Source organism: Paralichthys olivaceus, chromosome 3 (assembly GCF_024713975.1).
Source record: "Paralichthys olivaceus isolate ysfri-2021 chromosome 3, ASM2471397v2, whole genome shotgun sequence".
In the NCBI taxonomy this organism is placed as follows: Eukaryota; Metazoa; Chordata; class Actinopteri; order Pleuronectiformes; family Paralichthyidae; genus Paralichthys; species Paralichthys olivaceus.
In genome coordinates this window covers 12356816-12369301 of record NC_091095.1, presented here as the reverse complement: position 1 = coordinate 12369301, position 12486 = coordinate 12356816, and the positions used below count along the sequence as shown (strand labels likewise).

Sequence of the window (12486 nt, the reverse complement as noted above, 5' to 3'; positions counted from 1 at the left end):
ATAATCTGAAAAAAACTGCAGAACTAGATTAGGATTTTTGTGAGGCTCCTTGTTTCGCCATGCAATCAGACTGTTTTAACTCCTGCAAATGCATTAGCCCCCCCCCCCCTGATCCCCCACCCACCACTGTCTGATCAATAGTCTAGTTCCTCCAAGTTCCCATCGAGACTGTAGTGACCACTTCTCACATGCAGGGATAATTTTGAATTTGTGCTGCTTTGTGGCAATTAGATTCAATACAACTCAACCAGGGAGATGGTGCATGATCAGCCTCCCTGGATATTGTACTTTAGAGGTTATTTAAATGAACAAAATCAACTGCAGGACAGGTCCCAGCTGCTTGCTTTACCTGGACAGAAATCCAGTCTTGATGTAACAGTCTTTGCAAATGTTACAAAAAGTGGGGTTGCATTTTTGTAATACATTTGATTTGTAATAGCAATGGCACAGAGCATTATGACATTCAACATTGGCAACTGTAATATAATCCTGCTCCACAGCCAACAGAACTGTCCCTTTAACCCCTAAAGCTACACAGTCAAAGTAGCATGTACAATAATCAGTTAGTAGGTGACAGTTCTTACATAACAAAAAAATACAAAGACAAAAAGGCTGTTATTTTTTGTTCATTTTATTAAAACATTTTCATATGACAAATATTCAGGCTAGCCTAAGTTTTTCTTTTCTTATCAAACCATAAAACGGTTACCTACTGTCCAGCACGACTGAATTACGACAACTTCATCAAGAGTATGACATTCAAAAAGAAAAAAGGGGGGATTGGTGAATGAAAAATCCACATATTAAAATTGTTTCGAGGACTTCAAGAGTTTCATTGAAAATCAGGACGTACACAAGCTCAAATTGCTATGTTCCTCCACTACGTGGCTATAATTACAATGTCATATCATTGTAAACACAACCCTACAGAGATGACTAATATGTTAGCCCTTGATATAATACCAGCCAAGTATCACAATACCATTTACTAATAAGGGGAGGGCTGCATAAAACTACATACTACAATACTGATGATATAGTTGAGCAGTAGTAGAATATAAGATTGTAAGGTGTTCGTTATTGTTCATTAAAATCAGCAGACAAGGACATTTTATGTTTGACATTTCTATGCATCAATGTAACATTTGCCATGTATGGAAAGTCTGATATTTACATTACAGTACTATGATACTGAAAAAATGCTGGTATCACAAATATCTTTAGGGCCTCTCAGTGAAGATGGTTTTGGAGCTTTGTGCAACCCTTGGCATGGGAGCAAAGAATCCTGTCTGTTTTTGGCACATGTATCATCCTACTCTAGCAGGGAGTGCAGCTTTAACATTGAGCAATATGTAAACAACATCTTGCTTTTGTGTGTGTGTTTGTGTGTGTGTCCCTCCCTAAGGAATGCCAAGCATACTGCTATTTTCTTCCCTCTGCTGTTTGACCATACCATACCACGCGGGGCAAAGTTTTACAAAGGGAGCGAGAGACAACAGGGAAAGTTTCCAGAACGTGGAAGGGCGTCAGTAGTCGTACGCTGCAAGAAAGAAACAGAAGAGCATTTATCCACACTTGCCACCCGGCACAGGTTTGCAAGGAAGAGGAGCATGCGATCCACTCCATGCAGAGAGGCTGTAATCCACATCCCGTATCATGCAGGCATGCAATCACACTAAGGTGGTCTTACTTTCTATTGTGAGGATGCAGGTGCTCGCTGCTGTGCCTCTGCTGTTCACGGCTTTGCACATGTACTCGCCCTCGTCCTCCGGGAAGGTCTCGGGCAGGTAGAGGCAGTACGTCTCTCCTCTCTCTATATACTGATAGTCCTCACAGTCCTGGAGCATCTCTCCCTCAAACCACCAGGTGACTTCAGGCTTCGGCTCCCCAGTGATCTTAACAGTGAACCGCACCGGCTCAGAGTCCACCACCGATTGATTCTTGAGGGGCTTTTTGAACCACGGCGCCCCAGACCTGGCGTGATCCTCCTCATCTTCATAGGCTGCAGAGCCGTTGATGATGCTGCCCTCATCCTCCCCATCATCCTCCTTTTTCTGCAAACACATGACAACAAGCATCACGAGTGTTAGAGTCAAAGCGACCTGAGAACAAACTCCTGCTTGGCAGTCATCCATTTAGAATACATATATGGTCATGAATATGGGAAGATTTACTTTCTGGAGTGCAGCATCAATCTCCTGCTGCTCAAAATGCATCCTCTGCAGCTTCTGATCCTCTATCCTCTTCCTCTCTTCGTCCTCTCTGGCTTTGGCCATTTGTTCAAATCGAGCTCGCATGTCCACCTTCTGTTTGAATGGTGACTCGTCAGCCCTCGCTGGAGTCGTTTCTCTTTCCTCATCCTCCTGAAAAAAAAGGTCACTTCAGTATGTGACAATGAGCGAAGTCTTCAATGGTGCCACGTCTTAATGATAAGAGTGAGACCGGACTGTCTGATGAAAACTTGATATCTATCCAGAAACATTTTAAGGATTGACATAAATTGAGGGGCAACCTTTTTTGGCCATTGGAATAAACCAAACCCACACATATTGTTTGTGGTTGTGTTGGGGTATTCTTACCTCTTGGAACCTCTCAGCTTCTCTCTCTTTAATTTCATCATCGATCGCCTTCCTCCGTGCTCTCTCCATTTCGATCTTCTTCTGAATTTCCTCTTCGGTCAGCTGCTTGATCTTCTCAAACTTGGACTTGAGGTTTTTGGCCTGGATGGAGCCAGTCCTCTTGAGCTTAGTGAGCTCTTCATACTCTTTGCTTACAACATTTGAGCTTTCATTTACTTCGTCCTGTGAAATAGAAGCCACTTTAATTTGAGTTGAGTACTTATGTTAATAGCGGAAAAAATGTTTTAGGTAAAGAATTACGTTTAAAAGACTGTTTTTATCTGGCATAATTAGTGGACAAAGTTAAATATAAACACAAATATGGTTGATAGTATGGATTGATTGATCAGTATTGAGTATTGATATGTGATATATATATTTTTAACAGTGTCACACTGACCTCGCCCATCTCTTGTCGGAGTTGCTCAAATTCCTGCTTCTCCTGTTCCATCTTCTTCTTGCGCTCCTCCGCCTTACGTCTTCTCTCAGCTTCCTCCTTTTCTTTCAGCAGCTCCTCAAAGTTCATTTCCAGTTTTTTGGGGTACAGCGCCTCCTGAGACTCACTCTTCACTATCCCTTCTTCCTCATCTAGCGCCTACACACACACACACACAAGTAAACACAAAGGCACATCTTTTTTATATGAGAGAGTTAACTAACTGAAACCAGGATTATGGCCATGTTGTATCAACTTCTAAATCAGGTCTGGTTTCAGTTTAAAACACAGCAAAACAACTACTTACCCACAACTGAATAATGTCAAAAAACCAGGAAAACACCAAGCAGCTGCCATTGTTATTTCTGCCCGTTGCACACATCCAACACACATTCCAAAAAAACTCATCATCATCTGGAGACCTACATGTCCATGTATTAAGATTTAATGCATTATTAGAATCAGATCAGTCTTTTACAAAATATTAACAACTGTTGTTTCTTTATTATTTTTCGGTGAGTAATGTACTTCTGAAATTGAAAATATCTTACTGTTTCATCTCCATATGCAGACATTTCCTGATCCAGGCCAGAGCTCTTAAAGAAATAATTTGGACATGGAAACAGCAATGCAGGTGTACTACTTGAGCCCAGTAGAATAATATTCAATACATGTACAAAAAATAATCATTTCATTAGAATCCAATTCAAGGAACACGCATAATGTCAGTGTGAAAATATAAAATGAAGAAGGTGTTAGTTTGATGTGTCTCCCTTTTCTTTCACACAGAAATCTATGCAGCAGACGAGGCCAAAGTTTGAGCAACAATAACGCAGCTCTGATGTGTTAGTGATCAGCCACATACGTGTTCTACACTACAGTTCTTCACTGAGTCACGTGCACGTACCATACTCTTGCGGGCCTCAGCAAAGAGCCTCTTCTCCTCCTCCAGCCTCCTCTTGGCCTCCTCCTCTGCTTTCTTCTGCTCCTCTTCTCTTCTCTGTCGCTCCAGCTCCTCGAAACTGGCACATATCTTCCCAGGTTCACTGCCCTCCAGGTTCAGCAAGGCCATCAGCACATCATCGTCCTCATCTACCAGCTGAGTCAAAACACAAGGTGAGCTTTGACGACTGTCGATGAGAAGTTTAATGTAATCTCTCAAAATGTGAGTAAGTAAAAACATTTTAAACAATACATTCATTCATAATAGTGGAGGAGAGGTAGATTTAAAAAAAGGATTTAAACCTCTCACATATGTTTGGTAAATATGAAACTACAGCTGGGTTGCTTAACTTAGCTCAAATGCTAGAAACAGCAAACCTAGCTCTACCCAACGGACTCCTGACCTTTTTGTTCTTCTACGCATAGAGTGCCTCTTTTTCATCCATATCTGAATTCTTTTTGTTGGTTTTTTTGTTGTCTGTTGCGTGAAACACCATCAACACTGGGCTCACACTGACACTCTGACAGCCAGGGGACTGGCAGGAAAAGTTCTAGAAAAATGTCCAAAGCAGCTGACTCTGGCATTTGCGTTCTCACATGCAGCCCCTCCAAATATTTTTTTGAAAGAGTTCAATGCAATAAAGCATCTTAATTAACATGTTATGTCTAATCTAATCCTACAAAAACTAAAGCATAACAACCACAATTGGTTGATGACTGTTTCCTGGTCCTGAGCAGCTATCAGACAACCAATATACTGTAGACGACAGGAAGATACTGCTCCCTGAACAGAAGTAATCTGGACATTAATCACTTATAAAATGTCAAAATTTCAATTTTGTCTACTTTTGTTTTGGTTAAACAAATAATGTGATAATTAGTGAGCTTTAAAGTTGCTGCTCAGTGAAGATTGTTTTACGGGTTAGCTGTGCCCTCCTGTTTCCAGTGATTGTGCTCAGCTAGGATAACCAGTCTGCAGGAAAGCATCATATAACTCTCTAATCTTTCTAATCTTTGGGAGCTCGTCTGCCCTCACTTCAGTTTTCATAGTGAATTTTGCAGGGATTTCTTTGAAGCATACTGACCATGCTCTTTCTGGCTTCAGCAAAAGCTCTCCTCTCCTCCTCCATTCGTCTCTTGGCCTCCTCCTCCGCTTTCTTGCGCACTTCTTCGACTCTTTGCCTCTCCAGCTCCTCAAAGCTCAGCCTCAGTCTTCCAGGTCGGATCTCTTCCTTGTCTTCCTGAGATATCTGATCATCGTTCTCATCTTCTCCCTTATAACACACAAACATGCAAACAGCACTGAGTCAACTCAGGGGAAGTTCAAACGTTCAAAAATTACACAATAAAATAATATGTGGAGAATTATGAGTTGTAAAACAAATCCAAAGATACTGCTACTACTATATAACCAATATCACCATTTGTCATTATCGGTATACAGGGAAAGGGGATAATCATGGAAAAGGGCTTTATTTCAACTTTCCAAATTTCAACTGTCCAATTAAAGGTTCTTTTTTTTTACCATTCCCAGTCTGGCCTCCTCAAACGCCTTCTTCTCGTCTACCAGGCGGCGTTTGGCCTCCTCCTCCGCCTGCTTCCTCCTCTGGTCCTGTCTCTCCTTCTCCAGCTCCTCAAATGTCATCTTCAGCTTCCCGGGAGTCACCTGCAGCTTCTCAGAGGGCTTCTCCTCTTCATCCTGACATCAAAAAAACGTAAGGCTGGTTTAAACCACAGCATTTGGATGTTTAAAAAAACAACTTCTTTTTATCTTTGTTCTTTACCTGTTCAACAACAGAGCGCCTCTTAGCTTCCCTGAAGGAGCGTCTGTTCTCATCGTAGCGTTTCTTTTTCTCCTCCTCTGCCTTCTTCTTCAGGTCCTCCTCTCGATCCTTCTCCATGTCTTCAAAGTTCACCTTGATCCTGCCCGGAGGTCGTGAAGGCTTTGCTGGAACCACCCGCACCAGGATTGTGTCATCTCCCTCCTAAAAAGTAAGATTATCCAAGGCACAGACAGAGGAATTTGTTTAAGTGAATGAATGATGACATACAAACCACGTTGTCAAGTCACATTCAAGGTGTTCAGCTCTTATAGAGGGTGCAACTATTCAGTAGCAAGAAAGAAAACCAATTTAATTTTCACAGTTTTATAAACTGTGAAAAAGAGCATGTAGGTGAGTTGGGAGCAACTTTATTGGCCTAATGTCACCCAGCACCATTTGCAGTCAGAGGATGGGTGTTAGTCAGATAGCGGAGTCTAATTCAGTCACAGTGAGGAGGTCTGGAGCTAATTTAGTCGCGGGGAGGTGTGGGAAACAGTTGCCAGTCATATGCTGTCTACACCTGGCAGCTCAGGTTTTTGACATTTGGAAGAAACTACAGTTAGTGACGGTGTTCAGTTGACGTGCATGATTCCTGTCTGCATCATTATCGGAGCAATTGCCAGGATTTTTAAATGTCTCATTATTTTTCAAATTATTTAGATTTCTCCATGGTTAGCTGATCCAATTATATACTGTCATCAAGCTTTACTTGAGAAAGTCCTCAACTGTTTGTACACTCAAGACAAACAACTAAACTAAAATAACTGCCTTACCACTTTATCTCCACATAAAACTTCAAAGTAATGTCAGCAGAGTTACAGACCAAGTAATAAAGTTTTATTTCCCTACACTGACGTCTGCTTTTTCAAAGCCAAAGTCAAGGTGTGGAAATAATCAGAATCAGGATCAGAAAACACTTAATTGATCCCATCAGGGAAACTGCTTTGTTACAGTAAGTACAAAGTTAGTAGTTAAGTGATTTAGAAAAAAAAATACTGAGACCTGGTGGAAAACACAGCATCCTAAAGCAGTTAAATTATCTAGATAATGTCAAAGTCTTGTCGAATGTTATTTTCCAAAAGCTTTTAAAACCACTTTATTCCTATTATATAAAAAGGACAGGATCCCACAGTCCTCAATGGATCATAAACTATTGCTTTGATCATATTAATGACGAAGGCAGAGTAGTAAAGACATAACTCTGGTTAATTCAGCAACAAACCAACATTGTCTGCGATTTTTGTTATTAGTGTTTTTATATTTCTGTTTTATCTCTCTAGGGTTTTGCAAATTGCCATCTGCTATAAACACTGAATAAATCTAAACTTTGATACTTGACAACTGTTTTCATTTTGTCTATGTACATTGTATCTGTCTCTATCGAGTAAAATATAAATAAATACCTTTTGGGACGTGGGCCAACAAAGAACCCATTCAATTTTGGTGTGGATTCTGACAGAGGTGCGGAGATGGGGCTTTTTTTTATATTGTTCACAATTTCCCAGAAAATAATTTATGGGTTGCAGAAATAAATCAGGCATATTTAGGGAAACAAGTATCTGCAATGTTGTGCAGGATGATTGAATTCGAGGAGTGTTGGGCCTTGGCGAAGAGATGCACTCTAGTTATAGGACTGTTCTGACTGGACTAGAGCAGAATTAGAGCAAAGGAGTCGCAGGTAATAGTCTTTAATTGCTTATCTGGCACAGGAATGCTTATGTAACCATTCCCCAGACCTACACTGTTTGTCTGAAGGTATAAGAAGCCTAAGAACTCCATAGTTCCACATTGTTCCATCTCTGATGCATTGTAATTGACTGATAATTTTGCAAACTTCCACAGGTCTTACCCAGTGAGATGTTATAAAGGCGACCAATTCACCTTGAGTTCACACACTGGTCATGTCAACAATCCTACTGGTGGTTTCAGACCTATATCCAGCCTCTGCCAACTGTTTGGATCTCAAATGCCACTTAAAATAACTCATCCGAGTGGCAGCTGAAGATTACCTGAATCATTATAGACACGAGTACCCCTGTTCTCATCAGGAAGGCAGGACTGAGCCACTCAGACGTGCTGTTCCACTTCCCTGTGCAGGGACGTCAGCCCAGGTTCACTCACCTCAGCTGCTTTCTTTGCCAAATCCTTCTTGATTTTGGCTTTTTCCATGTTGTCCTGGGCCTCCCTTTTCTTCCTCTCTCCTTCCGCCCTCTTCCTTTCCACCTCTTGCCTTTGCTTCTCCATCTCTGCAAACTTCCCCTTCACACTGCCTGAGGATTTCACAGAGTAGGACACAAGCCTTCAGCCTCCCTTTCCTCCCAGACCGCTCTCTGAAAATCCATCTGTGCAACCCTCTTTGTGTCTTACCTGTGATTTTGGGGACGTATGATTTTTCCACCTTTGCTGGCTTCACCTCTTCCTCCTCATCGCTGGATGCGAGTAGTTCTTTTATCTGTGTGGGATCAGATGGAGAGTGTGGTGAGGTTACGGTTTAGCTCGGATCATCTCCTTTGCCATCCAGGAGCCATGCTGCTCCCAGCAAGAACAAGGGCCTAATCCCTGCTAATAGCTGGGTCATCTGACCTGCAGGCTGGCCTGTGATTGGACCACGTTGTTGTTGCACAGACTGGAGATGAGCGTAGGTGTCCGAGCCTGGCCAGCTATGGCAGGGGTGTACACAGGAAGGTTGTTCTGTCTAAGTATCACGGATAATCCATTACATAGCACTTTATCACTGCATTTACTGCACCATGGTCGATCCCGAGGAAAAGCTGGTATACCCTGGGAATTCTTAATCTTTGATACTGACATTGGACATTTTTCCACAAGCAAGAAGTTAAAATATGTCTTTCACATGTCAATATCATACATATGTATACTCTCTATTTCATGCATTAATTAAGCTATTATACTGTATATCGAATATAAAGTCAAGTGATAAAATTAGAATATACTGTGCATCATTCTATGCTATATATATATATATATATATATATATATATATTGTATATATGATGAAAACAATGGTTAGTTTCAACCCTATAGCATAGAATGATGCACATTATATTTGCATCAATTTATACATTCATTGAATAGTGACAAGTGTCTCATAAAGTTTTACAGAACCCAATGTGATGTTTTCAAAAATAATTTAAATATTATGTTTGCTATGATTAAATAAAAAGATAAAAGCAGATTTCACATTTGAGAAGCTGAAACTAGCACTGGTAGAAAATAAGTACATTTGTTATATAATGTTATATTTTGCTTGATTTTATGTAATGCTTTTAAGGGCTTCAGTTGTACAGTGTTCCTTGTTATTAGGGTTAAAAATCACATCAGCTTTTCAAGTCAAGCACAAACCAAAGTTGAACATCATTAGGTTAATTGTATGAAATACTGTGTGATTGATGTTGCAGTGCAGTGTGTTGCAGTGCAGGGTAGTGTATAGTGATATCTCACTCAGACTGGCAGCCTCATCAGCCTGTCATGCCTCATCATGCATACAGGTCATGGTCACAGGTTAGTCAGGTTATCTGTCTTTGACCTGCTGCTTCCTGCGGTTCCACTCTCTCTCCTTGACGAATTGCTCTTTCCTCTTCTGCTGCTCATCCTTGTTCCTCTGCCTGCTGCGCTCCTCCCTGGCCTTCTGCATGGCCTCGTACTTGCTCGTCACATCCCCCTTGTCTTTGTTCAGCTTGGGCATGTAGCTCCTGGCCACCGGCTTTCTAGATCGGAGAAGTTTCTGTGGTTTTTAAAAAAGAAATAAAGACAAAGTCATTTTATGTGGCAGTGGGAACAATTTCTCTCTAAGTAAATATTCATATGAAGGGAGATTACATCATCTAAGGTGTTGTAAACATGCTTTAATCTCACCTCTCTTTTAAGTGCCAGATCAGACATATTCTGGTCTTCATTTGTATCAGATTGTGCATCCTCTCTCTCTTCACCATCCATTGCTTCACCATTTGTCTTATCGTCTGAGTCTTTTTCTTTGTGCTCCACACCGTTCACTTGTGGCTTGTCAGTCTCAGTATCATTCGTGTGATGGGGTTTTTTGTCTTCTTCCTGTGACGTCCCCTCGCTTTTCTTCTCAGTGTCGTCATCTTCATTAATTGCCACATCCTCCTCCTCCTCCTCATGCGTCACATCATCTTCCTTGTTTTCTGCGTCACTAATGCTGTGTTCATTCTCATTCGTGACATTATCCATGTCGTGGGCGACCACCGCTGCAACCTGCGCCACCTCCGTCATGTTTGTAGCACAATGACAAGTTGACAAACAGGCTCTGATAAAATGTTACCTGAGGAATAGAGAAATATTACTGGTTTGAACATAAAGAGTGAACAGTTCTGATCATATGACATAATTCATCACTTGTTTTCATTGAATTATCAGATGCTTGTAAAAGGCTATAAAAGGTCCAGTGTGTAAGATTTAGGAGAAATGGATCTATTGGCAGAAATTGAATATACAATAATCCTAAGCCTAGAACGGGTCCTTTATATTTAAGTACTTTATATTTACACTGGGAGCGGGTCCTCTCTACGGAGGCTGCCATGTTTTTTTACAGTCGTCCAAACTGGAAAAACTTTTGACAACTGAAGGCTACCACAAGTTCTCTTTCATGTTTGGAAGGGGAATTCAACTGCAACATGCAACTTCACCACTAGATGACACTACATTTTACACACTGAACCTTTAAGCAATTTGACTGACCACGCAAACATAAAGATAGTAATAATCAATATTATATCAGAACATTATATATCGCTACTCTTAATATTAATACATTTATCAACAAGGTAACCAATACAAGGTTCGTTAGTTTTTCCTCTAATGGCTGTAACAATTATGTGTATATGTGAAATGTCTGTTCTCTCATGCTGATTCTAAATAACTAAGATTCCTACAAATATTCACAGCTAAAGTTTGACCAAATATTGATAAAATTGAAAAAAAAAAAAGGTCATAATTTGTGTTTTTATTGCTCAGTCAAACTTTAACTGTTTTAGCTGTTAAATATCAAGGTCACAGCCATTGGAAAGGTTGGATCGTCTATCTTCCCATCAGTTCATGATTCTGTAATAACACTTTTCATGTTATACATTTTTTTATGTGCAACAGGTACTTGGACAACAAAGTTAAGGGTCGCGAAGAGCTGCTCCACTTCCACTCGTTGAGAGAGAAGCAGGCTGACCTCTATAAATAGTCCACTTGTGGGTGCAGGACATGTGAGCATGGCTATTTCTGATGAGTGATAGGCAGTTACACAGAGCTCAAGTTGGCCCCCACATGTCGCCCCACAGACCTTAACAAAATGGCCAGTCTGCGAGCGAGACAACTGGATGAAAGAGGGACTGTTGGGGCAGTTTAGTCATCCAACACTTAAACTGCTGCTGTTTATCAGTGTCCTCAAATACCTTTTCTATTCAGGCATGACGATCATAGATAAACTAGGGCACGATTCTACAACTGTGCATTCCATGGAATACAAACAGTGGAAACTATGAAGCGCAGTCTTATATTTTAAATCATCCGATGTGACCGAGGTTTGATCTATTGTAGGTTCCAGAGGTGTGGTCAACTTAAGTGAGATCCAAAAGTCAGCAAAGGTCATCCCAGTGACTTTATTTAATATAAAATACACTTCTCAATGTATTTTTTCTGAAGTATGAGTTCACATGTGTATTTGTGTTTCTGTCATTACAGGTTTAACAAAGTTTTGTGAGGACATTATGTAAGTAGATTATTGCATTTGACATTAAAAGCACATTCCCCTTTCATATACAAATCATGGTGCTTGCCATTCTGCCAAATATCAGTTTATTAAAACACTGCGTTTCTATTATGACGAGTTATTGATTCTCTTCATTTCCCAGATGAAGTGTCAGTAACATGGAGGTGAGGGACAGGAGACTGAACAAAATGACATTAGATCCTCATCTCCCATTTTCAAACTGTAACTTGTGTCAGTGTTATGTTGTTTCGTCTGTAGCACATTGATACATTTTCTGTATTAATGAACAATGTGACCCAGCATACCCAAGCAGGTTAACATAGCTTATGCATAACCTATAAAAAGATTATTATTTAAGTATTAAACTCATAATAAGTTCTTGGTGACTTGAGGATTTTAACTTTGTCAAAGAAAATATACAGTTACTGGAAACGGTCCAGGTTTGACTGGTGATGTTATTTCTGTTCTCAGCTGGCACAAGATATCAAGACTGTGTGACAGAAAAAAAAACGTTTGGCTCTTATACAACTGAAATTATAAGTTATATTGTATCTCATATTAATGAAAGCAGGGTGATATTATACATTACTGTAGGCCTGATCACAAGTTATGGACATGAAAAGTAACTAATATGAGTAATTGTAACTAATAAGTGTAACTGTAACTCACCACATTTTAAAATACTAAAATAAATCAAATGAAATCAGAAATTACCTGTGTAGCGTGCAGTGGGCCTCCTGTCTATGATTTCAAAAAGAAAAAGAAGAGAAATCCTTTGAGTGGAAATGAAACAGAAGAAGTCAAACACCGACGAACCGAGATGCGACCACCGGTGCAACAACTCGAGACTGGCTGCTGGCGTGTGTGTGTGTGTGTGTGTGTGTGTGTGTGTGTGTGTGTGTGTGTGTGTGTGTGTGTGTGTGTGTG

General features: G+C 40.4%; 1 protein-coding gene across 4 annotated transcripts; it reads right to left on the bottom strand.

Annotated features, from left to right (window-relative positions):
- Window positions 1-613: 613 nt before the first annotated feature.
- nexn (nexilin (F actin binding protein)) lies at window positions 614-12486 on the bottom strand. Of its 4 annotated transcripts, XM_020080988.2 has the most exons (15): window positions 12274-12486; window positions 9696-10122; window positions 9367-9564; window positions 8187-8271; window positions 7941-8089; window positions 5781-5981; window positions 5522-5695; window positions 5082-5270; window positions 3962-4153; window positions 3606-3650; window positions 3019-3213; window positions 2580-2801; window positions 2175-2363; window positions 1691-2054; window positions 614-1540 (listed from the first exon to the last, which is right to left on the bottom strand). In XM_020080988.2, the coding sequence occupies exons 2-15, from the start codon at window positions 10071-10073 to the stop codon at window positions 1527-1529; spliced, it is 2595 nt and encodes an 864-aa protein (XP_019936547.2). In that variant the 5' UTR covers window positions 10074-10122; window positions 12274-12486; the 3' UTR covers window positions 614-1526. The 4 variants fall into 4 exon arrangements, with proteins under 4 accessions (XP_019936547.2, XP_069378081.1, XP_019936544.2 ...); XM_069521980.1 differs by lacking the exon at window positions 3606-3650; XM_020080985.2 differs by lacking the exon at window positions 614-1540 and having other exon boundaries at window positions 1656-2054.

What these genes read in the sequence shown, in the direction of transcription:
- nexn (XM_020080985.2), bottom strand. Translation starts at nt 10,073, where the DNA reads ATGACGGAGGTGGCGCAGGTTGCAGCGGTGGTCGCCCACGACATGGAT. An exon ending in ATCTGGCACTTAAAAGAGAG is followed by an intron (nt 9,565 to 9,695) that starts GTGAGATTAAAG and finishes TAAAAACCACAG; the next exon opens with AAACTTCTCCGATCTAGAAA. An exon ending in TCCGACAAGAGATGGGCGAG is followed by an intron (nt 2,802 to 3,018) that starts GTCAGTGTGACA and finishes TCTATTTCACAG; the next exon opens with GACGAAGTAAATGAAAGCTC.